The following is a 27,500-nucleotide window of genomic DNA, read 5'->3' as shown; positions in this document are numbered from 1 at the left end:
TCTGGTACCCGAAAAAAAAATACGATAACAAAGATAGGATAACCGAAGTAATGCTCAATTGAGAGAGAGAGAGAGAGAGAGAGAGAGAGAGAGAGAGAGAGGAGAGAGAGAGAGAGGAGAGAGAAGGAGAGAGAGAGAGAGAGAGAGAGAGAGAGAGAGAGAGAGAGAGAGATGGGGGGGGGGGGGAAATGGCCAATAGCCAATTTTCAACCCTTATTTCAAATCGATATATTATCTGATAAGCAAAGGATGTTAATCTGAAATGTTTACGTTATAATAATTAAAATAACTATTCATTAGCTAATGGTTATTACTATAGACTACGTAGGATTAATCTTAAATACTTACTTGAGACATATACATACAAAATATGCATTTAAATCTATGAGATACATCGAACATGAATGAAAAAGGGTCATACAGAGAAGATGTATACAATGTTCTCTTGGATTTCTAACGGTTTTGAATGAAATATTCAAGAAAGAAACAGGAAGAATTAGATAATAATGATAAATTTACACCAGCTGTGGCATGTCAGGGTGTAAATGAAATGGAAAAGTAGAATTTAAATACTTGTCTTTATGTAGGCGTCCTTGTCAGGTAGATAAAACTGACTTTTCATATAGGAAAATATATCGAAAACAGTGAATAATGATGTTAAATGCTATCAAAAAGAATTATCATATACAAATTATAATTTTCTGAAGAGAAATGACTCTTAAATACGATTTAAACATATAAAAATAAGGGTGAAATCAAAATGGAGATTGGAATAGGGTGAGCCGGTGCAAGGCGAAGCTCCCCGCTATTGATTAGAATCCGACTCGAGTGCAGACGACGCGCTAGACGTAAACAAACCTAGAACCCTAAACAACAATTGGGTCTGTCTTCATACTGCTATAACCCGAAGATCTTTCAGGTAAATACTGTTTTGTCTTAATATAGCATAGAATTATGCACAATACTATCATATCACAAGATATCTTAGGTATTATATTAGCGTAATATGCGCTACACATACCGCCAAATGTCCCGATTCCCGTCCGCTCTAGGTAGTCGATCGTGAAGGAATAGATCATGCAAATGTATTATAATAGATTCATTTATGACTTCCTGTTGTATTTTTACGCATAGCCTATTTAGCCATTCAACTTACCATAAGGTCGTACAAGAATAAAATATATACCATTGCCGAAATTTAGCCTAACGTAGGTACACTAGCCAATCTCCCTAGCCTAGCTTAGGGTGACCCGAGTTGAGTTACGAATATGAGTAAACAATAATTATTTCGGGGGTGAATGTATGATAGTTAGGTAGGTAAGGACACGGCTTTTAGGTCAGGAATGGGGGTGGGTAGTCTAGGTTAGTTGATGTTCATTTTTTATGCATGATGGAGGAACTGGCCGCTGATATACAAAGGCTCCTTATTTTGATTTATTATGGTTACGGATAGAAAAATCTCTACTATTAAAACCAACTTTTTCAATAGAAGAATGCCCGTTTCCTTTGAAAATTACACTTATTTTTGTCACAAGATAATACTTAATGTAATATATATATATATATATATATATATATATATATATATATATATATATATATATATATATATATATATATATATATACAGTGAACCCTCGTTTATCGCGGTAGATAGGTTCCAGACGCGGGCGCGATAGGTGAAAATCCGCGAAGTAGTGACAGCATATTTACCTATTTATTTAACATGTATATTCGGACTTTTAAAACCTTCCCTTGTACGTAGTACTGTTAACAAACCACCCTTTACACCCTGTAATGTACAGAACACTTAATGCATGTACTACAGCACCCTAAACTAAAACAGGCACAAATATTAAAGGCGATTTTATATCATGTGTTTCCTAAACACCTAAAAAGCACGATAAAAAATGGCAACCAATGTTTTGTTTACGTTCATCTCTGATCATAATGAAGAAACAAACTCATTTAGTGTACACATATATGTACGTATGGTTAGTTTTTGCATCGATTATATTGATTATACAGTACTGTATGTTGATTTTTTTATTACCAATGTTTTAGTTTACGTATTTTTCTTAGGACTTCCAAATGAAATCTTTTTCTTTATGACGCCGCCTGAAACGACGGCGTGTACGCTCAGTAAACAACCACGCTCAGAACAAACAAGGCATTTAACACGCATGATGATAGTGATAAATAATGATACAGTACATACAGTATTTACAGTACAAAGCATTTACAAAATATGTTACCTTACAAATATAAATTATACAGTACTTGTACGTAGCAAAGCAGGAAAACAATTTGAGAGAGAGAGAGAGAGAGAGAGAGAGAGAGAGAGAGAGAGAGATTGTTTTACGTACGTAAATGTAAATTTTAAACAAAAAAAATATGATAGGTTACAACATGTAGACTTTTAAAACCTTCCCTTTAACTTAATGCATACAGTACGTACAGTACTAAACTATAAAACAGGTTAAAGTAAAAAATAAAGATTGTTACTGTACTCACCACGAAAGAAGTTCCAGAAAAACTTGAATGACGATGGCGATGAATTTGCTGCACAGTAGAAATGATGATGATGAAGCTGATGATGTGTTCTACTGTGCAGTCAATGATAGTATTTTACGTCTCTTCAGACGGAGGTGTCTTTTCCTGGGACACCTCTTCAACTTCTTCAATTTCTTCCGAAGGCATACTAGCAGGAGGAACTGGCTCTTTTTTGCGAGGCTGAAAAAACATTGTGATCGGAAGTTGTTGCCGCTGCTTCTTTTTTCGATCCAAGAGCATCCTGTAGGGAGTCGTGATGTCATCGACCTTGTTGCAGAATTGCATCGCGCGAACCATATCCTCGTCCCACTCTTGCAACATTTCTTTCGCCTCCTTCATATGGTTGCAGAACTTGGCGAGCCGTTCTAATGTTAAGCCCGTTTCTTCTACATTTTCTTGGGTCTCTTCCTGGGTACCCTCACTCTCTTCCTCACTTGCCGATTTCGTCAGGTCTTCGAGATCTGCGTCAGTTAGGGGCTGGGAATGGCAGTCCAACAACTCGTCGACGTCTTCAGTCGTCATGTCGCCAAACCCGTCACCCCCAATTATGGCAGCCAACTGCACAGATTTCCGTATTGCAGAGTGTTGGATTTCCGACGGAGTAAATCCCTTGTCGTCGTAAACAATATCGGGCCACAGCTTCTTCCAGCTCGCATTTACAGTTGCAGGTTTCATCTCTTGAAGTGCCTTTTGAATATTCTGCAGGCACGTGGCTATGGTGTACTGCCGCCAGTACGCCTTCAAGTTGAAGTCTTCATCCTCGTCATCTTGGGCAGCATCCACACACGCAACGAGGTCCGCCAAGGTATTCTTCGTGTAGAGGGCCTTGAACGCCCTGATAACCCCCTGGTCCATTGGTTGAATTAATGACGTGGTGTTGGGTGGCAGGAACTCAACCTGAACGCCCTCACGCGACAGGTCAGTTGCGTGTCCACCAGCGTTATCCATAAGGAGAAGGATCTTGAATGGCAAGCCCTTCTCTAAGAGATATTCATGGACTTGCGGGATGAAACACTGGTGGAACCAGTTGGAGGTCAGCATCTTCGTAATCCATGCCTTTTGATTATGCATCCAGTACACGGGAAGGAGATTCTTATTTTTGTTTTTCAAAGCGCGAGGATTTTTCGACTTATAAATAAGCCCCGGCTTTAACAAAAATCCAGCAGCATTGCCACACATCACGAGGGTAACGCGATCCTTGAATGCCTTAAAGCCAGAGGCTTTGGCTTCCTCTTTGAACAGGAAAGTTCGCGACGGCATTCTCTTCCAAAACAAGCCGGTTTCATCCATATTAAACACTTGTTCCGGCTTGTATCCACCTTCAGCGATAATGTTCTTGAAAGTCTGGTTCACGTAAGTTTCAGCAGCGGCAGTGTCAGCGGAAGCAGACTCCCCATGCAGGGAAACGCTTTTCAGGGCGAAGCGTTTCTGAAACTTCGCGAACCATCCTTTGCTGGCGGAAAAACGTTGTTTCTGACGCTGGGAATCAGTGGAGGTCCCTGGTTGAGGATCATCTACATCATCATCTTCTTCAGCATGGTCGCCATCGTCGTCATGAGGTTCCTTTGCCGCAAAATTCTCATACAAGCTCAAAGCCTTTGTTCGGATGGTGTTCGTATCCAACGCTATGTTCTTCTTCCGACAGTCGGCAATCCACACAGCTAAAGCACCTTCCATGCGTACGATCGTTTTATTACGCGTTGTAACGACTCGCTTCGCTGATCTGCTAAAGGTGATTGCAGCAGTCTTTCTAATGTTCGCCTCGTCCTTCCTGATGTAGCGAACGGTGGATTCGTTGATGCCAAAATGGCGGCCGGCGGCCGCGTAACTTCTACCATCTTTTAACATGTCGAGAAGCGTAACCTTCTCAGCTATCGTCATCATTCTTCGGTGGCGTTTAGGCTCACTACCAGCCTTACTAGAAGCAGAACGCTTGGGAGCCATTGTAACAGAAAGTTCAACAAAAAGTTCAACTTAAAACAGTCGCACACAGCACAGATTCAACTTCACAAACTTAAGAACGTCTACTCAGCAATACGCGGAAAGAGAAAGTGAACGATGCAGTCCCGCGAGAACTCTGATGCTGCGGGTTGGAGATGCGGGCCAAACACCAATCACAGGCTAGATAACAAAACTTGAGTTTTGATTCGTCATCTATCAGCGCTTGAACCAATCACAACCCGTCTTATACAGTACTATGGTGCGTTGGTTACTCATAGAAGATGTCCCGCGCACACTGAACGTACGTAGATTAAGTACAATACCGTAATAATAATAAATAATGATAATAATACTGTACAGTAATAATAATAATAATAATGATTAATAATAATAACAATAATAATTTTATTAACAACAACAACAATAATAATAATAATAACAATAATAATAAAAATTTACGTACGTACGCTATTTTACGCCTCTCTCTCTCTCTCTCTCTCTCTCTCTCTCTCTCTCTCTCTCTCTCTCGTACGCTTACAGTACTTATTCGAAATGTGATTTTTGCAACAAAGAATATTATTGGATGCAGTACTGTACTACGTACGTATACATACAAAAGATTCATGGAAAAGAAGCACATCCATTACAGTACACACCATTCTAATATGGTATGACTGCATCTGATTTGCGTTTCATGTTCGATTTAATTTTACTACGTACTGAATTATCGTATGATCACATTCTCTTTTCGTGTTTTATTTCTTTCTGTGCTGAATTATATATCATATGTAATGCAATGAACAATCAGTAAGAGCAGATATTACTATAATTACAGTATTAATGGAATTACAGGTAACAAAATATCGTATTTGGTTATCTTCAGATTTCGCGGTATTTTCGAATTTTCCGGAAAATCCGCGATATGTATATATATATGGGTTATGGGAAAACCCCGCGAAGTGGTGAATCCGCGATTGTCGAACCGCGAAGTAGCGAGGGTTCACTGTATATATATATATATATATATATATATCGTCGATAACGGGGGACTCACAGTGGGAACCCTGGGTTTTGTGTAGGGAAAATATACTAGCAAAATGGTATAGAATGATAAAGCAAACCTTTTCTTCTATATACATTATTTTATTAAACGTACAATAAATCCATTGAGAACTGCACAATTTTTTTTTTTTTTTTCTTTTTTTTTTTTTTTTTGAATTTTAGTGTCTGTGATTTTCAGGTTTACAAAAATCTGTGGAATAATTACCAAGAAATAAGAGCAAATTGGGGGGGGGGGGGTACAACTCAACATGTACCGCTTGCCAGTACATAGGAAATTGATGTTTTTCTATTTTCGCGAGGGCACGGCGAAGTACAAACCATTAGTTATTCTAAAAAAAGTATATATACCACAAATGAATATTAAGAAGTAATCAATTATTGAGGTTAGCGTGCGCAGCTTACCATTACCGCGTTCCAGTACATGTGGAGCTTGATTTTTTTTCGCGAGCGAAGCGAGCGCACGACGAAGCAAGAACCATTAGATTAGGATTAAAACATTTTGAAAAGGAAATAAATGTTTTCCTGTAGTAAATAGTATTATTTTACCGAATTGGACTTCATTTCAATTATACCAGTTTTAGTGAGTGTGTAGTTGGGCACTAAGTTGTCGAACTGGATGTTCTGTTAGTTTGGGTTTGAAATGAAGGTAAAATTGGGTTTAATTACATTATTTACTACAGGAAAACATATTTTGGGTTTAAATTGTTTCTACGTCCGTAAATATAATTTTAGCCTAGGGTAACCCAACTCACAAATATGAGTGAAATATAACACTTCAAGCTTGATATTATTTTGGTTGATATATAGCCTATTGCCAACAGAAGTAAAAATAGAAATTTACCGCTCTCTTCTAACCCAACGTAGGACGTCGTGTCTGGTCTGCCGCAGGGGAAGGCTAGATTTACTTGTGATAATTTGTCGTTATACATCGCACATTCTTATATCTTTGACTTGTGATAGGGTAAAGAAAGGATAATGCTTTTCCATTAAATAGCTTCAAGATTAATATAACATAATTAGCCTAGGCTAAAATTACTATTAAGCTTAGTCATTTTTAAGAAGTAGATATGACTAAAAGTACTCTAGAAGGTGCAGCCATCTGGTGCATGTAGAAAGCCTCAATTATTTTACTTATAATGTTTATAGTTGCACTTGACACTTTTAACTATATAGGTCAATTCACACAAAGATAATTTTCTAATTTTAGATGATATACTGGATCTCAACCTAACCTAACATAGTGTGCAGCGTCAAAATTAAAATTATGAGGAGATAGATTGATAAATTTTAATATCTTACACATAGTTTATATACTGTTTTAAAGGAAAAGAATTGTTAGTCCATTTTCAACACCATTTTCTTTTCCACATTATTTTGTAAAAAAAGATTTATGCTTATATAACTACGTAATGTGCAGTAGCATACATAATCACATGGCAGGCTGTAATTGGAACTTGAAGCAACAGTATAATACAGTATGAGATATATACTTTATATATATATTTTTTTTTATTAAATTGAACACTCACTAGTATGTAGCTGACAAGAAATAGACAAACATCAAAATGTTGACAGACTAATATGAAAAAAATATCCGTCAGTTATCGGTATTATTGTTTCTTTTGTTTACAGATGTTCAAATGTTTGTATAGACCATGTAGGCTATATGAAAGGGTAGTCTTACCCGAGTGTTCATAGATGGTCATCATTTGACATGTTTTCTGATGTAGTATCTTATGGTACTTTCATGATTATTTTCAAAATATTAGTTGTACCAAATATTTAAAATCTAAAGACTGCTATCATTTTCGACACGATTCCATGTATCCCAATGTTTATTCTATTCTTTTAACCCTTTTACCCCCAAAGGACGTACTGGTACGTTTCACAAAACACATCCCTTTACCCCCCTGGACGTACCGGTACGTTCCTGAAAAAAAATGCTATGTACAATTCTTTTTTTTTTTTTTGATAATTTTTTGAGAAAATTCAGGCATTTTCCAAGAGAATGAGACCAACCTGACCTCTCTATGACAAAAAATAAGGCTGTTAGAGCAATTTGAAAAATATATACTGCAAAATGTGCTTGAATAAAAAATAACCCTTGGGGGTTAAGGGTTGGAAATTTCCAAATAGCGTGGGGGTAAAAGGGTTAAGATAAGTGTATATTTCATTGTATTAGTTATCATTTGAAATAACAGTAGAATCTATATATTTTATTTACTAAGGATGTCACCCCCATCTCAGATATGGACTTTATCCAAAATGTAGCGATGAATTTTGTTTTACGCCGTTGTTGTTCATGAGTCTACAATACCTTTTTTTCTCTCTATAGTATTGTTCAGGTCTGAAACTGCAAAAGTGAAATCTGTGTGTCTATTTATTTAAATTACATCGCCTTTCTTAGTGTTAATCCAAAATCCGATACTTGAATCACTGTCAGATAACTTATCAAAAATGTTCAAAAAGCCATATATACTGAGAATTTTTATTTCCCTTTTGAAGACCTGAGAGCAAATGGAAAAAAAAGTAAAAGCTACAGAAATAGGTTTTATTATAGTGTATTACAGGGCAATGTAACCTAGGAAAAAAACTACTTTTTGTTATAGAAAAAATTACGCTCTCTTCGAAAATGACACTCGTTCCTGTCGCAAATGAATAGTTTCAGAAATATATATACATCTATATCCTACGATAATGGGGGACCCCCTGTGGGAAGTCGGGGTTTTGGGTGGGGAAAACATACTGGGGAAACGATATATAACCCTAAAACAATCCTTTTCTTCTCTATACATTAACTTCTTGAATGTATAATAATCAGAGGAAAATACAAAACAGTATATCTGAATAAACTTTGGAGGCGCCGTTGCAGAGATTGTCTCATGGCAAAATACAGTAACCAGTGCTGTCAACGTCTGATGTGGATCAAATGTTAGCTTTGAATTCTATCAGGGTTACCAGGTTTTCCAAATGAGAAAAGGCCAACATCTGATCAATTGCACCTTTAAAAGGCCACCCTGATACTAGGAAAAGGTCGAATATATAGCATTTAAGGCTAACCAATTTCAAATAGGCCAAATTTAGGTATCTAGCATGGAAACAGGTTAAATTTGATTATTTTGGCCCTAAAAAGGCCAACCTGTCAACCCTGCATGCTATCATTAGCACCCGTACGTTTGTTCGTTCGTGCATACCAGTTTCGTCCTGTGCAGAAACCCCTCCCCCCTGCGCAGAAACCCCTCCCCCCTGCGCAGAAGCTTTTCCCCTACCTATTAATCGTGTTATTATCCTATTCCTTTTAAAATCATCTCATTTTATATTTCCATTCAATATTATTTATCATACATGAATTCTTTCTCTGGACTAGTTTCCCTATACAGTTCATTCATGTTTACCCTCTACACTCCGTTGATTTTCTATTAACCAATCACGAACGGGTACCTATTCAAAGTTTGTACAAGGGGGTTGTCTACTGATATTTCCCTACCCCCTTCCTTTGCCTCTTTAAGTGGTCTGTTCATACCAAGTCCTTTTCCCTTGTAACCTTTGTCCTAGTAAGGTGTCCGTCATTTCAAGTGAGGTTTATTTTTTCGTATTTTGCGATGGAGGAAGTTATAGATACTTATAACGGCTTCAGTATTCCGTTCCTAAAACATTTGCTATATTCCATGGTGATTTTTTATTATTCTTAAGCCAATATTGTTAATTTCCTGAAATCACACATCGTAATTCCTCAACCCTTACAGTGCCCCAAGTGTCGTTTCCCTCCTATCTTACAGGAAAGACATTCACGTATTTTATTGTAATACCGAAACCATCATTCCTAGAACCAAAAAGAAAAGTCGTTGTGGTTATACCGTTACTTATTATAAAGGTACATGTTTGGGAAAAAGTCGTCTACCCCCATGGAAGATGATATTAATTGCAAAAAGGTAAGTCATTCCCCAATAGTCATTATATGTGTTTTGTGACCGGGGAACTCCTAGGTTAGGTTAGGTGGGTTTGTTAGGTTCTGTGCCCTTTTTGTACTTTTTATATATTGTGTAAAACTTATATGGGAAAATTCTTTAAAATACGTATGGAAATATCTAGCATTACTATTGCTAGTAATGTCACCGTAACGCTGGTAACGCTGTGTATCATTCGTAACATGGAGAATTTTACCGTTCGCAGTAAATACCTGAGGTTTGTGACCTGTCATACTACTAGGTTAGGTTAGGTGGGTTTGTTAGGTTCTGTGCCCTTTTTGTACTTTTTATATATTGTGTAAAACTTAAATGGAAAAAATATTTGAAATACCTATGCAAATATCTAGCATTGCTATCGCTAGTAATGACATCGTACCGTTGGTAATTCTGTGTACCATTCGTCATCGTCGGTAACACTGTGTATCATTGGTAACGTTGCTAATGTTATCGTTCGCATCACATCCATAAGGGAAGTGTCGCCGTTGAACTAGTGTTTATATTTAAATATTTTAACCCATCATATATGACAACATTGTTTATATTTACCAATTTTAACAGAAAATGTATGTTTTCCTGTAGGAAATATCGTGATTTAACCGGTTTTCACCTTCATATCATCCGTAATAACATCAACCAATTCGACAACTTAAAGTTAGCCTAATTGGTTGATATGTTTGTTTGCGAGTGAAATTAAGGTCAAATTCTGTTAAATCACATTATTTACTATAGGAAAACATATATTTTCTGTTCGAAATCACACCCTGTAATACAATACAAATTTACCCAGAAATAATCTGGAATTTGTGCCCTAAATTGTATATATAAGCAAACACTTCCATGAATATAATGAGATCAAACAACCAAACAATATAAATAAGTAAACAATATAATCAAAACCAACAACCTATTTGTTGTGGAGAATCATCTCTGAAAATGGTGGTGGAGAAACATACTCGGTAGCTAAAAGTCAGCAGCTAATCATTGGCGGGGTTAATTTGCCGCAGCGAATTATTCCATTCAGTCATACTTGATGGCAAATGCATCACTTTAGTACCCATGAGATATATATGTAATACTAGTTAGTTTAAACAGTCATGCGTTCATCATGTCGCTGTTATAAATTTATTTGCCAATAAAGTTATAAGGTTCAATATTTTCCTTATCTCTTGATATAACTCTGTTATTGTGTGTTATGATCAGTAATGGTTATCTTATACTTATTTATGGTTTTTATTTCTCTGGAAGTTTGATATTATTATGGAAGGGTCTATGTGATAAGGAGGCAAATGGAATTTTCTGTCCCTGTACACAATCACATCTGGTAATATTGTACAATTTGAAAAGTGCGTACCATAGTTTTTCTGTCAATCAGCCTTAGGCTTGCTTTAAACTGATTGAAATGTTCTCACTCTTCTGCAAACTATATACCATCAGTACTCAATGTTGTCGTATACCTTAACAATAACCTTTGGATCAGTTTTGATTAACACTTTGTTTACGAGCCCATAGAAAGGTCATCGTTACCTGCTGTTATTGTGTTTTGTATACAAGCTGCTCACTCGCATTGATTTGTGTGCTGACTCTGTGCAAATTGGTAATAGTTATTTTTGTTCTTATTATTATTATTATTATCATTATTGATAGTGTATGCAACCTGTCAAAAATGATGGCTAAGTATCTAGATAGATATGCATGCACACACACACTCCTCTCACCATGGTATTACTACCCTCTCTCCGGAGGGGCAATGAGAGCTGAGCGTGACTGGAAAGAAATGTACAGTATATATATATATATATATATATATATATATATATATATATATATATATATATATATATATATATATATATATATATATACATACAGTATATGTATAACTGATTTTGAGCAAAGCAAAAAATCTATTTTTGGGTGAGAGTGCCAGTCGTCCTGATGGAAGGTTCCTTTAGATAGCTTTCTAAGGGATATTTGCTACAGTGATACTCCGAGAGAAATAAATCGAAGTGCTCCAGGATTCTAACTCCTGGCATGAGTATCCAGTTAAGGATATTGCCAGGGATCAGCAACGTATTTTTTAGATACAACACATAGCAATCTTCACCCCGAATATATTTAACTCTTTGATGTAAAGGAGAAGAGTGGCGAAAGAAAAGGGGTGCCGTTCTAGGTATGCGATGCACCTCCTATCCGTACTACTACCCGCCGCCATTCCTTTACTTGTCTTTAAGCAGGAATAGCCACAGATAGAGTAGTTTCGGGTGTGGTCAGCAAATGGGTGGGTCCATCAGGACGACATGGCACTCTCACCCGAAAATAGATTTTTCGCTTTGCTCAAAATCCGTTTTTTGGGCTCGGCCATGTCATCCCGATGGAAGTATACCAGAGAAATTACTTTAAAGTACTATATCTGTGGGTTTGTGTGTGTGCCTATTACCTTGAATTGATTCCTTACCTGGTCTCTTAGACCTATATATGAAATTCCAGTTAACTGTCATTTCCACTAAGCTTGAAACAAGTTTAGTGCTTCCTACCCCCTGTAGGGAAAGTGTCGACTTCGACAGTAAGGATTCAAGGTTTGTATTTCCGTAGGAACAAAAGGAAAACTTTTTAGAGGTTACCTTTAATTACGTTGGAAATCTGTACTTGGCTCAAATTTTTTCTATCTATAAAGATAAAATAAAACTTTGGTATGCTTCATTTAAAAGCAACTGAAGAGTAAAAAATAAGATGGGTATAAATTTTTTGTCTTTATTTTGCAATTACATTATTAAATGTGGTTGCAACAAAATAAGAACCTGATCCAGCATTCATTCACATCCGGGTTCATATATTGACCTGTAAAGGAAGAATATATATATATAATTTCATTATCGGAATAATGCCACTCAATGGAGATGTGAAACCAAATCTGTCTGACTTGCTCAGATTTTGGATATGCGTAAACACTGTGATGCAAACGTCAACACGACACTGGTGTTAGTGGTCAGATTATGCACCTGTATAGAACAGCCTATTAATCATCGTAATGATTTGCACTAGAGGGTACGAATACCTATTCACCCGATACACTGTTAAGTCCCAAAACAGTCCACTGTTCATTGCAGTACTAGACGACAGGTTTTATGACACTACCTGCCACCACCACAAAGTGTTTTATTTCATGTACTTGCTTCGCATGGTGTTTATAGAAGACCTTGGATGATTTTCAACCAGTATATGAGCGGAGCCTCTCAAAGTCCATGTAATGAAAGAAATTCAATGAAGAAGCAAATTTTCTTGGATCGTGACCTGCGGGTGTGCTCTCAGGATCCGCTCTGCGAATAAAGTAGGTGAGCTTCACTCTCAGTTGTCTTAGGGATAGGTTTGATCCTGAAGTTTTGCCTCTGAAGAACTGTCCTCCCTTGAAGTCTGAAGTTCTTTGAAGATAGACCTTTAGACGCTCTACTGGGCATAGAGAGACATATTCCTTCAGTGGGCAGATTCTCCAAGGACCCCACCTCTTAGTGGGTAGCTCATTCTTGGCAAGAAAGGCAGGATCAGGAAAAAGGTTCAGTTTTCCTGTGTCTAGGAACTGAATATGGCCTTCGTCTCTGGATAAGGCCACTATTTCACTAACTCTAGCTCCTGAGGCTATTGCAAACAGAAAGATGACTTTCTGTGTTAGATCCTTTAGAGTACAATCATCATTGTTTAGGTTCAAAGCATAGTGCAAGACTTTGTCCAAAGACCACGTGATGGGCTTTGGAGCGGTTGCCGGCTTGAGTCTAGCGCATGCTTTTGGGATCTTATTGAAGATTTCACTAGTGAGGTCCACCTCAAAAGCGTACAGAAGTGGTCTAGTCAGGGCCGACTTACACGCGGTAATCGTGGTGGAAGCCAGGTCTTGTTCGTGTAGGTGTATGAAGAAAGCGTGACCAAGATCTATCAATATTTTTGTTGGATTTCTTGTTTTCACAAAGGACACTCATTTCCTCCAAGATGACTCATATTGTCTCCTAGTCGAACTTGACTTATACTCTTCAATGAAGTTAACTTTATCCTTCGAGATTTCAAACTTTTTGTTCGCTGCTAGGGCGAGAAAATCATGAGATGTAAGTTGTTGGTTCTTGAGGATGAAGCGTAGACAGTTGACTTATGGACCAGTTGGGATAAAACTGGATTCAGCGGAGGAAACAGCTTCAGTTTCAATTCTATAACTAGAGGGAACCAATTGCTTTTGGGCCATTTGGGGGCTACTACTGCTGCTGTCCCTCTGAAGGATCTTAGCTTGTTGAAGACTCTTAGCGGGAGATTGGTTGGTGGAAACAGGTAAATGTGATTCCACCTGTTCCAGTCGAGGGACATGGCGTCTATCGCTTCTGCCTGAGAGTCCGTATAAGGGGCTATGTAACGAGGTAGTTTCTTGTTGTCGTTTGTTGCGAAGAGGTCGATCTACAGTTCCGGGACTTTTTCCAAGATGAAGGAGAATTAGTCGGTGTCTAGGGACCATTCTGTCTCTGTCGGCTTTTGCCTGGATAGGGCATCCGCCGTCACGTTGCGGAACCCTTGTAGGTGAACTGCTGATAAGTGCCATCCCTTCTTCCTTGCCTGGTAGAAGATGGCTAGTATCACATGGTTGTTGTGAGGTGATCTCGAGCCTTGTAGGTTTAGACATTTTACTATCACTTCGTTGTCCAGGACCAATATGCGAGGGGATAATTTCTTCAACGTCAGGTAAACTGCCATAGCTTTCAAGATGTTGATGTGAAAGGTTTTGAACTGGTGCAACCAATTCCCCTGCACATTTCTCTCGTGAGAATGGCCTCCCCATCCTTCTAAGGAAGCGTCTGTGTGTATCACAACTGATGGTTGTGGTGGTTGCAGGGGGATTGTCCGTGCTAGGCTTTTGGCTGTTGACCACGGCCTTAATAGCGTGGGCAATTGGGTCGAGGTTAACCTTTGTTGATCTCTTCGAGCGTTTGATGCGTATCTTCTCCAGACTCCTGACGCATCCTTTAGACGTGCTTTTAGTGCCGGGTCTGTCACTGCTGCCAACTGGAAAGAGCCCATTACTCTTTCCTGTTGGCGTCTTGAAATTCTCTTGTGACGGATTAGTCTCTTGACAGCTCCCGCTATCTCTCTCCTCTTCTTGGATGGAATGGAGAGGTGGTGTAACTTTAAGTTCCATTGGAACTTTTGAGCTGGAGAAAGGCGATACTTCTTGAGATTGATCTTGAAGCCCAAGTGTTCCAGGAACTGGATAACCTTTTTGGCTGCTTGCAGACAAGTAGCTTTGGATGCTGCCCACACCAGCCAATCGTCTAGATATGCTACCACTTGAACTCCTTGGGAGCGTAGCTGTTGGGTGATTGTGTCTGCTAGTTTTGTGAATATCCTTGGGGCTGTGTTCAGTCTGAAGGGCATTACTCTGAAGACGAATTTCTTTTTCTGTAGCTTGAATCCTAGGTAGGAGGAGAAGGGGCTGCTGACTGGCCTACTATTGAGACTGTGTACGCCTCTTTTGGTAGAAGGGTCCTTATGTGTTGCAAAGTAAACATTCTGAACTTCTGAGGTATATTCTTCTAACAAGGGGGTGGAGTGTTGGAAGAATTCTGGAAAACTGAGTGGAGTTCTGTTCCATCTCCACCCGAGTCCACTCGAGATTAGGCTGTGGGCTCAGGGATCGAAGGTCCAGTGATCCCGAAAGTGGTATAATCTGCCTCCTACCTGGAACCCCTCAGTACTTGGGGGGTCCTGAGGACTTGTGTCTGTGACCGCGTCCTCCTCTGCCCCGTGAGGGGTTTCCGAAGGAACCTCTTCTTTTGCCTTTTCCTTCATAAGGATGAAAGGTGGTCGACTGCCTCTCAAAGCCAGGATTAAATGCTGGCGACTGGGCTACCATCTGTTGAGGGACCATCTGGAAGGTGGTTTGAGGCTGTGCTACCAGTTGAGTCACCTTGGCCATGGTCATGGCCAGAAGTTGCGCAGATTTTGTTCTTAGGTTGGGAATCTCCGTCTGAGGAAGATTTCCTCTTTGATGTCATACCCCACTTTTGGAGAAAATTCCTATTATCCGTGGCCGCTTTGGCTATGACTTCTCGGACCGCTTCCTGTGGGAAAGGGTCCTTGCCCAAGATGCACAATGAAATCAGTTTCCTGGGTCCGTGTTTCACTGTTGCCGAGGCAAACACGTGCTCTCTACAGGTCATTCTTGATGAAAGCATATAAGTCCTTCACAAGGGTACCCATGTGAGACTTATCCGGGAAAACAAACATTTCTGGGGCATTATATAGGCCTGCGCACATTTCCAGGCAGTTATGATGAGAAAGGGAGGCCGCTAATCTCTCTTTCGTCCCCTGTTCTCTCCTCAGAAGAGGGTCTGGCAACTTTGGGAGGTTCTCATTGAACTGCTGGCCTGCTATCTGTGGATCCAATTTCGAGACGGAGAAGGTTAGATGGACGTCTTTCCACTTCTCCTCGCAGGTAGGCACTGCTAGAGAGAATGGTTTGCATTCCTCCTGAGATGGGCAGGGTTTGCCCTCTTCGATTGTCCTAATGACAAATTTTAGAGCTTTCTCCGAAAAGGAGAAAGAGATGGAGGAAGGAGCAACAAAGGTGGGATGCCTCTTGCTCAGTGCTGAGACTTTGGAGTTGGTGTATTCAGCTCCTTTCAAGAACTTTACAAGGATGGCTTGTGCCTTGTCATGTTCGAAGACAATGGCTTCCTTCGGTACCGTCTCCTGACCAGACGCAAGTTCATCCCGCAGTCTCACGTAACAGTCTGGATAGGCTGAAAAGCTGGGCCAGAACTCAAGATCTTCAAACAGTTTGGCTCCCAACTTCTCTGAGACAAATAGCTTCCCATTCATCATGGGCATGTGCTATGTGTACCTCCAGGGGTTTTTTTCAGAGCAGTAAGGGAGATCTGATACTCTAAGGGCCTTAATAGAGCCCCTGGAAGTTCCAGGGTGATCTCTTTCCTGTATCTGTCTCTTGTTCTGTTGGATTGATTGCTTCATCACTTTCTATTCCTTCCAGAACGATTCCAAAATCTGCTGGATCAACGTGAGAATTGTTTCGCTCTTGTCGACCTGTGTAGTTGGTTGAGGAGTTGTGGTTGAAGAGGTTGATGGCATAGGTTGGTATGCCGTAACGGTGAACTGAGGGTCCTCAGTTACCGTCGAAACGTATCCTTCTTCCTCTGTGCGTGGTAGATCCACGTCTTCTTCAAGGCCTTCTTGCAGTAGGTCCTGTTTTGTGTCGTTGGACACATCTGATATCCGTTCTTGGTGGATGTCCATACCTTCTAGTGCCTCATGGATGTCCGCGTCGATCTTCAGCTGTATGAGAGGAGGCTGGCCCTGTTCCTGGGTCACTACTGCGTTTGCTAGCACCTTGGGGAACAGAAGGCACCTTAGAGATTCATTAGGTAGGTAAGGTCACGGAGAGTTCTTTTGGAACCCTCTTACCCACTTACGAAGGGTTTCCCCTGCTTTGTCCTTAGTCTCCACAGTGACTGGGATGGCTTCTCCGAAGCCGTTGGTTAGCAGAGTTGAGCAGGTAGATCAACCCTTCGGGTCCCAATAATTCAGGGATCCAGACACGATACAACAGGGGGCATGAGTCCTGCACACCGTTTGCCCACAAAAGTTCCTACTCTTGTGGTTGCAGAACATAGCTGCGCACTTTACCATTGGCTCCTCCTGTAAAGGAAATGGTTTCAATGAGGAAGTGGATTTTATATCATAGATATAAATGCATACATTTTATTAGCAATATTAATCACTATTGTAAATGGTAGCTTAGCATAGTAAGCTGGAAAGGAAATAGGAAAGACCCATATCTGTGTTTCCTCTCCCAGGCAATTGCTGAGATCTCCGTCAATAATAATATTTTAGATTCCCTGTTAGGGAGATTACAGGGTGGAAGAAACTCTAGTACTTAGAGTTAGGGTTAGTAAGTGTTTATACTAACTTATCCACCTGTAGTATAATAATAATGATCGGTGATTTATTAGGGTCCCAGTGATCAAAGGATTCATCTGGGTATTGAGGGATTACTCAAACTCAACATTATATTGTGGTCCCAACAATAGACTGTGAAAGAAAACACAGAGTATGTTAAAAAATAATTATACTATTCTATTTTTTGTATACTGTAGTTCAGCCGGTGTACTACGTACTGGTATTAGGTTAGTGCCTGGCGGCACTAACTGATAGAGAGAGAGAGAAGCATTAGGGAAGGAGAGTTTCCTATTATTATGGTTTAGCACAACAATTGGAAGTGTAGGAGGACTATCAGGCTGCCTACTGTGTCCTTGCTAAAATGAGAGTTCTAATGGAAGGCGTAAGAATCTTTCTGATTCTAGCTACCATCAATCCACAAAAGGCCTGCCGCCAGCTGTACTGACGACAGCAATAATTGTGGATGGCAGACCAAGAGAAGGCTGAAGACTTCTCAAAAGTATGTTGGGTTTCCTACTGGCAGCCGTCAGGGCCGGCTCAATCTTCCCCCTGTGACATTCACTTCCGGTGAAGGAAGGACATAAGGAGGAATGTGACTGAGGCGACTGGGCTAACTGCCGCCGGTAGGGTCCCGGCCGGCAACGCAGACAACCTGGCAAGCCGGGATAACTGTCTGAATGTCGGTACTAAAGGACAGAACGGGGAAGGGAAAGAGTCTTATTGTTCACTGGAGGAGAGGTGGTGGCAGGTATGCCGCCTACCTCCGACAGTGGACTGGGGAAGCGAGGCTTCCTGTGCCGACGATGTCGTTGGCGGCAGAGGAAATATGATTCCTTTGCTGGTGACATCGTCGGCGGCAAGACAAGAGCACCCTGAGTTAATTACCATCTATCCCAAAGCCGGAGTTCTACTCGACGGCAATGAAGAAAGACGGTGTTTAGTTACTATCTAACCAAAAGACGGAGTTCTACTCGACGGCAATGAGGAAAGACAGTGGATGCCGCCTGTAATGGCGGCGGTACTCAGGGAGGGAGGAAGGGTTTAGCCTCTTTTCTCTAAAAGAGAATATATATTGAACATTATTCGTAATTCCAGAGGATGTAAGTCCCCAACTGATTTAATAATGAAGGATAGTGGGAGGCTAATCGTGGGGAATTACTTTACTAACGTATATATGAGCGAGGCTAGCCTAGCTCTGGTAGGAACCACAGCCATGTTGGTACCGCCCGGGTTCCCGGCATGGTTGGTACGGCCACGGCTCCCACCGAATACGAAAAGTAAAGTTACATAATTTGAAGAGGAATAACAATTTTTCTGTATTAACAATCTTCACTTGTATAATTTGCCTAACTAGCTAAAATTATAACTAAATACAGGGAAATGTCGCCTTACTAAGTAAATAAAATGTAATGGTATTTGGCGACAGCGGTCGCAAAATGGCCGCCTCCGGTCATGCCAACGCTCAACCAAACACACTTAAATTATTGGAATATAACTATGAGAAGGGAGCCTAAAATTATTCACAGGAAAGAATTAATACTCAACTTTCCAGAGGATGAAGATGCTGGAGATTGCATGATTATTTCGAAAACTTGCAACAAAACACCGGGAAAACTTTGGGAGCCCACCTAGCTTATATGCTACAAGTAAAGGAATGGGGGCCGGTAGTAGTACGGATAGGAGGTGCACCGGGTACCTAGAACGGCACCCCTTTTCTTTCGCCACTCTTCCCCCTCTCATCAACGAGTTAAATCTATTCAGGGTGAAGATTGCTATGTGTTGTATCTAAAACATACGTCCCTGATCCCTAGTGATATCCTTAACTGGATACTCGGGCCAGGAGTTAGAATCCTGGAGATCTTCGGTTTATTCCTCTGGGAGTATCTCTGTAGCAAATATCCCTTTGAAGCTACCTAAAGGAACCTTCCATCAGGACGATATGGCAGAGCCCTCCCCCCCTCCCCCCAAAAAAGAATATATATATATATATATATATATATATATATATATATATATATATATATATGTATATAGCCAGACACTTCCTCTTTATTATGTAGGTGAGATTATTTTAATTATTTTTCCTATTATTATTATTGTTACTATTATTGAACATTTTTCTAAATCCAATCTAAACCTCAAACAAGTTCAAACACTTACCAAACGGTGCTTACAGAAACAAGGATACGAAGTACACTGTAACTTCAAACACAAAACGTTAAAAGGTTTTACCCCACAATCTATTAAGGGTCAAAAGAACTTTGACGAACTTTACTTTGATATCTTACCTAAGGACAACATTGTAATTAATTTTCCATTTCCTTTTTAATAGATAGTAATTTTAACTTGAACGTAGAAAGAGGTCAAGTTTATCGATTCAGTGAATGTGAAATCATATTCTTTATTATATATGGAGTGGCCTTTGTTGTGTATTTGGATAACTAGAATTATCTACCCACACTCATGAATATCTCTATTATTAATAAAGCCTCTGGTTGATTTTTTGGGGTCCATCTTGACTTTCTAACAAAGAGATACTTTTATGTGTTTTGAATAATTTTTCAAGTTGTCTCTTAGAGTGAATGAAGGTTTTCCTAGTTAAAGAATTTTTTTTTAGTTTTTAAATACATATAAATATTTTGTTCAATGGTACACAAAGTAAGGTTTTTTAGCTTTTATATGATCTGAAATCTTTTCATCTCGTGGTAGAGTTTTCTTGTCTCTATTGGAAAGAACACAAAACATCACACAGTCATTCATGTTGATATAATTGATTTATTATTTTTATTTGTCCAAGTGATAAACACGTCAATGAGGTTTTTCGTTTCTATTTCCTCCCTAAAATTCTTGATCTTTTAATCTCAATGTTTTTTCAAAGAATCTACACAATATGTCTATGTATTATTAACTACTCAATGAAGTTTATTTAATTTTATTACATTATCACTATTGCCTTGTAATCTTTTTTATCTTCTCCAGATAATGAAGTGTGATGTCAAGCATCCAGTGAGATCATAATGCAACGTGATGTACTGTGGCCTTTAGAGTACAAAGCAGTAATGAAGCTCAAGATATCCAGTGCTGTATGTTTCAATTACTTCTAGTTATAGCTCTCAATATCTTGATTTCGAATTTGCAATGCCGCAAGATATCAAAATTTACTCCTTCTCATTGCGCTCCTCGACGTCTAATCCAACAATCGATGTTTCAGGCTGTGGAACATGTAGAGTATTAAAATATCAGCCAATCCCTTTTTATGTCATAAATCATGTAAGGTAATATAGGGTTAGCTTTTATACTTTCAAACATTATGCCAGGGTATTTTATATTCTTTGTATGACTCTGTGTCTTTATAAATATTTAGAAATATAATTCATAATCGGAGCTTCATGATACTGTCATTTTCTCATAGTTGTGTGCAAAATCGGTGTCGTCAAAAGGAAATTAACAAAAGGTATTTCCAAAATGGATAATATTTCCCATGATATGTGTTCTGAAAATGCCCACCTGGCTGGTGATGTATCAGACATTCCAGTTAACTTGGTTGAAAAGCATTTAACCCGCAATAATGATCATCTGTATGATAATCATCAGCATCCTCCTTCAACAGGATTACAATGTAATGTCTGTGGGAAGAAATTTTCAAAGAGGTATCGGCTGCTCCGACACGAAAGAATTCACACTGGTGATAAACCATTCGCGTGCACAGTTTGCGAAAGGAAGTTCGCAAGGCGAGACTGTCTCATCTCCCACACTAAAATTCACTCTGACGAGCAACCCTACTCGTGCACCGTATGCAGCAAGAAGTTTGTTCGGAGGATTGATCTCATATCTCATTCGAAATCTCACCGAGGTGTGGAATCATTTATTTGCGAAATCTGTCAAAAAAAGTTTTCCAGAAAACGTCACCTTGTCAACCACCGTAAAATTCATACGGGTGATCAGCCATTTGAATGTACCGTTTGTGGAAGGAAGTTCTCCCTTAGGGGTGAACTTGTGAACCACACAAGAATACACACTGGGGAGAAGCCCTTTCCTTGTACCATTTGCGGAAAGAAATGGTCTCGTAAAAGTGATCTCATTCGTCACACAAGGGATCATACAGGTGAAAAACCTTTCGCTTGCACAGAGTGCGATAAGAAGTATACTCGTAGAAGTGCCCTCGTGTCGCATAAAAGAGTGCACACGGGGGAAGAACCGTTTGAATGCAATATATGCGGAAGAAGGTTTGCACAGAGAGGGAGTCTGGCATACCACATAAAAATGCACTCTAATGAAAAACCTTTTGCTTGTAATATTTGTGATAAAAAGTTTGCTTTAAAGTCATACCTTGTCTTTCATAACAGGACTCATTCCGGAGAGAAGCCATTTGTATGTCAAGTTTGTGATAAGCGATTCTCACATAGGAGCAATCTTGCCTATCATTTGAGAACGCACTCTGACGAGAAGCCGTTCAAATGCAACATATGCTTACGCCAATTCTGTCTGAAGCGGGATCTCCTGCACCACATTAAGTCTCATTCAAATAAAAGTTTTCTCGAATGTAGTACCTGTAAGCAAAAGTTTCTCTCTAAAGTGGCATTTAAAGCACATACGGAGACGCATGTTCATAAAGAGCAACCACTGTCTATAGAACATGCCGATTCATTGGCATCCGAAATTAATGACATCAAGTTACTCTATGTACGGGAGGAGTTAGGCAATATGATTGAGTATCTTCCCTTTGTTGAAAGCTTGGAGTCAGTTGAAATTAGAATTGATGCTGGTGATCCTCTAAAAATTGCCGATGGCTGTAGCAGTAACTTTGACCTATGGTTAACTAAGGATGACCCATGTTACCAAGAAATATTATTAGATGAGACTCCGATAGAGTTTGAACAAGAACTTGTCATTGAAGAAATTGATACATTAGGGAATGGTATCTCAATTGATTGATTTAATACTGTAACCTGGCTTCACAGATATTTTAGTCATTACCATAACAATGTCTTTGGAAATGAAATCAGATGAAAGGGCAAATACATTTAAACACATATCATGTTGACGTTATTTATTATGAAAAAGAAAAAATAGTTTGAGAAGGTGATGAAAGTTAGATGAAATATCTAACGTACAATAAGATATAAAACTTGTTTAAGATATTTTGTAGCTGTTGTTTTATAAATTGCACTATCTTAGACTCAATAATATTGGGATTAAGTGATAAGATATAGCGTATTGTGATAATATTCAAGAGCTTCGTAGGTAAGGTACAGCTTTATTTTGCCTGATCATCATTTTTTGAATGGTAAGCAACTAACAAATCTTGTGATTACAATTATAGTTTTGTCACAAAGAAAAATAGAATACAGAACCTTCTAAAACTAGGATTGAAATTAATTCAAATGTATGATTTATCTCTTTAACTGTTAATTATAATGCGATCGCCTTAATCACAATTACAAATATGTAGGTCTTTCGTATGCAAACGTGTCTTACTAGCTACAAGTTGTCCTTCATGGACTGATGTAAGGAATTTGAAGAAGGCAAGTAGGATTTCAATCAAAAGTTTCATTAGGTGAAGTAATGAAGAAGAATGCTAGTGTAAAAACCCTATAAATCTCTTATTGGAAAAGAGTAAAACAAATGCGTAACTGTGATTTACAAAACAATGCTCGTAATGCGAGATAGGTAGTTGTAATGAATGTTTTAGGCTGTATCTTGTTTTTTTTTTTTATGCTCATTGGGTAATATTGATACTCACAATGGTGATAAGAATAATGATAGTGACATTAGTACTTGTAGGCCTGATATGAAAATTCATGATTTTAATGACGGTAACATATCCGAGCAAGCTTAGCTAACAATGTCCAGATAGTGCTCATGGATACCTTTGAGCTTATTATTTTTATATGATTTATTGTGATAATTTAGCCCTGTTATTTATGCTCATTTCGATATAAAATAGCAATTGTCTATGCATAAAGTATGTATAAACTCAGAAATCAAGATAGCATTATACTTCAAAGGTAATTAAACTAATGAATGAAAATGTATGTTAGTATTAGCTCTTCATATTTACCCAAGGTAAATGCTTCAGAAAACACTGTGATGTGTCTAAAATATGTGATGCTTTATACATGTGTATGTACAAAGTCCCTTTTATGGCTCTTCACGTTAATTCTGATATTTTCGAAAGTAGATATCAATAAACATACAAATGGGAGTACAACCATACAGAAATAGATACCAATAAAACAATATGATTGCTTTGCTATAATGTATCACAATAAATAGAAAAAAGGGAACTGAACTTTTAGGTACAAAATACAATACACAGAAACTTCACAATGGAGGTGATATATTGTCTTTCATTGATATACCATATCACGTTCCGGCGTGTCTCGACGGAATTGTCGTTTTCTATTTTGTGTGATGACTGAAGATAAGAATATGCCTAGTGTGGATAATAATCTTGTCGTTTTATATACATATTCTTGTGATATTCAAACAGAAGTCTGTGTATACTTAGGATTATAAGAACCTTATAATCCAGATTATTCTTGTTGGTGTTACAAGAAAAAATTATTGTTTTAATTCCATTAACATTTCCATAAATATGCAATTTTACATGAGTGCAATAGTATCTTTTCAAATAAATTTCCATAGATAAAATTAGGTTCCTTATGATATATAGCTAAATTTGCAACAATGATGTTGATTCATTAATGGTTTCTTGAATTAAATTCTTCATATTTTATTCCCAGTAAAGAATTAGTACCGTCAGCGCACAAGCCACTTTATACCATAGGCATTACCAAAGATCATTGAAGCTTTCCATCAAATCATATAGTTGCATTATTTTTTTTTCCTTCTACTTAACCTCTAACTTTGGATTACAAGTGATGATTTATATCTCGGTTTAAACTCAACGCTGAAAGGCTCTCTTATTCCCAGCTTCGGCTACTGTAACTTGGTTTCACGTATACAATCTCATTCCATGTTATTCATTCTTACTTTACTGTATTAACTTAAATTCTTATGTGTTTTAAATGGTACTTTAATGATGTGTAATTTTACAGTGATTTTTATTATAATTTAATAATTTTTATTTTCTAGTAAATAATAAGGATCAAGTTATTGAGATATTTTTTATCCCGCAATAACTTACATTTTAGTTTACTCAATGTTGAGGAAATCTTTCCTGTTCTAGAATAATTTCCGCTTTAATATCCCGTCACATTCTCTAGAGTCTAGTCAATTTAAAGAGTTGATAATCTAATGCTTTCTATTTCAGCAACACTGTATTAGTTATAAGTTATTACGTAGAGTTATAAGATCTGTCCTTAGAATTATTTACTTCTAATTTATAAGAGTGTACTCTAGTCCTTAGAAATTTACAAGTGTGTCATCTGGAGAGCTTTGTAGGATGACCATCAAGGTTGATGTTAGGCCTTCGACGGTGTACAGTACTTGTATTAAAGGGGGATGTAGTCAGAGTGGTCATAATAATAATTAAGCCAAATCTGCACATTTCCTCCTGCTTAAAATATCTTTCAAAAATGTTCATAGAATCATGTTTTCCAGTACGTAAAGCTAAAGAATTTTGTTAATGGAACTTCATGTTTTAAATATATAAACCAGAATACGCAAGTAGATGTGATATTTCTATTGTATCAAAAAATACAAATTGAAATAAAGTAGATTGTAGTTGACTTCATGAATAAGTGCATAATGAAACCAGTATGTATTTTTGCGCCTCTCAAAAGTAGAAAGTCGTAACTTATAATGATATGCAAAGTTGAGTCATTACATTGTGATTTAGGAGGACAATGGTTCTCTCATCTCAATCTGTGTGAGAAAACTGTGCTTTCACATTATTGATGTCTTCTCAGTAGTTAGTTGCTTTCATGTAAATCTTCCCATGTGTTAGATAAAGTAACAGGATTGAAATATGCTGTTGCTTGTTTAGGATTCATGTTTTCAGGAGTACCGGTGCTTCAGCTTATAGTTCATGTACTGACTACGAGCTTAAGTGTTCTTAGCAGTTTGATATAATTTCCAGCTCTGTCATCGTTGTCAGTGAAGAAAGTAACCTGTTAGTTTGGACTGTAACGAAAATGCCGCTGATTCCATTAATAGTTCACAAACTTTTGTAGCTTAGGTTCAAACCTGGATAGCAGCAAACATTACTTTCAGCTCTTGTGTGATTGACTGTTAGCGAAGGAACTCTACATTGCTTCAGATCGGATCATGAACTACAGTCTTATCATAGCATCAAATGCTTCCATGTTTACAAATATGTGTATGTACATGTGCTGTAGATCTACAACTTATTAGTAATTTAAAATGGATAGACAATACTTGAGGAAATATTTAGAGCGGGCATTGGGCATATTAGAAATATAAACGGTGGCGAGCTAATGTATATCCTAGTTTACACGCTCATACATTTATTTCATTTGAAAAGTTAAGGTCCTGGACCCAAATAGAGTCTTCATATTGTGTGTTTTTTGCAAAACAATTTGGTTGTGAATTGACCATGCAAATGTATTTACTAATTTTGGAATAGGGGTTTACAGTTGCCAAAATGTGGATTTATTCAATCATTGTAGTGGTGTATGTGTGAAAGTGAAAATTTCATATATTTGCTCGCTTTTTTTGCAAAGGTTGAGAGCCCACTATATATATATATATATATATATATATATATTAAAACTGTATGCTAATTAGATATGACAGCTTTCAATACCTTTCCTGAAAATGATATATAAGCCATAGATGTTTTTCAGTGTTTGGTGATAATTTGCTATATTTGATAATTGGTTTCCGATATTTCAGAAGTAAAATAACTGTTCTTTTACATTCCATAATTAAGAATAAAGAAAAGATAAAGGGTTAAAATTCTCAAATTTAGTGACTGCTCTAGTTAGTATGCCAAGAAAATAAATGTGCTATAGATATAGTGTATGTGTTTTTAATAGATTTTCATACGCTTCGAATGATTTATTATATTATACTAAGTGTCTACCGTTTTCATACGTTTTATAAGTAGTGCTCAGTTTTTTTTACATTTGTAACTTATTTGCTGTTTTGTAACGCCAAGGTTTTTTATGGTATTTCAATAAAATGCTCCAGTCAATCTTAAATTCGTTTTACCATCCTTAGAAATGTACATATATTTTAAAGGATTTTTCATTTTGAATTAATTTCTTTACATGATAATTCATTGTGTAACCAAATGATAAGCTACTACTTTCGCCAACGAAGTGGAAGGAGGTTATGTTTTACCCCCTGTTTGTGTGTTTGTTTGTGAACAGCTTTCTAGTCACAATTTTAATGGTAGAATAATGGAACTTGCAGGGATATACTGTTATATAAAAGCTGGAAATGATTAGATTTTAGAGGGTCAGTTTCAAAGGTCAAGGTCAAGCAAAATGTCCGATTCACTCAATCAGCCATAAGTTTGGACATCTTTGTCACAGATACCTCAAGTTTGGTTCATATTTTAGTGTATGAAAATCCACACCAATTAATACATGTTAAGGTCAAAGGTCAAGGTTGAGCAAAAGGCCGAGAAATAAGCTGCCACGGTGGAGTTCTGCATTTTAGTGAGTGCCCCTCTAGTTAATATTAACATAAAGCTTCATGAGAGGCCTTTAAACCTTAAAACCTCACTACATTACTGGCTGACATACGAAAGCTAACCATGGGTCCGAATAACATCATAAAATCAATTTGGTTTGGTGAGAGAATATGCACTGCGTATGGGCAAGTAAGGATGTAAGGTTTTGCAACGTTCAAAACTGAGATGAAATGTTTGATTATTAAGTGAATTTCAGCCACCAAGTTCAATTATTTATGGAGATTTTTAGGTCTTTCAGTCTTTTATCTCCAAATTTTTTGTTTTATATTATTTGTTGCAATATCTGAACCTTTCATTTTCAGATTTTTTTTTCTTCATGTTGTGGAGTATCATAATTCAGGTACAACATTGCTTTGAAAGCTTTACATTTATTTAAAAACATGTCACAACCCTAGGGATCCATA

At 37.9% G+C, this 27,500-nt stretch overlaps 1 protein-coding gene across 1 annotated transcript; it reads left to right on the top strand.

Moving 5' to 3' along the window:
* The first annotated feature begins 812 nt into the window (after nt 1-812).
* On the top strand, nt 813-26,125 carry LOC137636346 (gastrula zinc finger protein XlCGF57.1-like). The gene is made up of 2 exons (XM_068368753.1): nt 813-919; nt 20,451-26,125. The coding sequence occupies exon 2, from the start codon at nt 20,937-20,939 to the stop codon at nt 22,404-22,406; it is 1,470 nt and encodes a 489-aa protein (XP_068224854.1). The 5' UTR covers nt 813-919; nt 20,451-20,936; the 3' UTR covers nt 22,407-26,125.
* The last annotated feature ends 1,375 nt before the right edge of the window (nt 26,126-27,500 follow it).

This window comes from Palaemon carinicauda, unplaced genomic scaffold (genome assembly GCF_036898095.1).
Source record: "Palaemon carinicauda isolate YSFRI2023 unplaced genomic scaffold, ASM3689809v2 scaffold277, whole genome shotgun sequence".
Taxonomy (NCBI): domain Eukaryota; kingdom Metazoa; phylum Arthropoda; class Malacostraca; order Decapoda; family Palaemonidae; genus Palaemon; species Palaemon carinicauda.
This window is presented reverse-complemented; position numbering and strand designations above follow the sequence as displayed.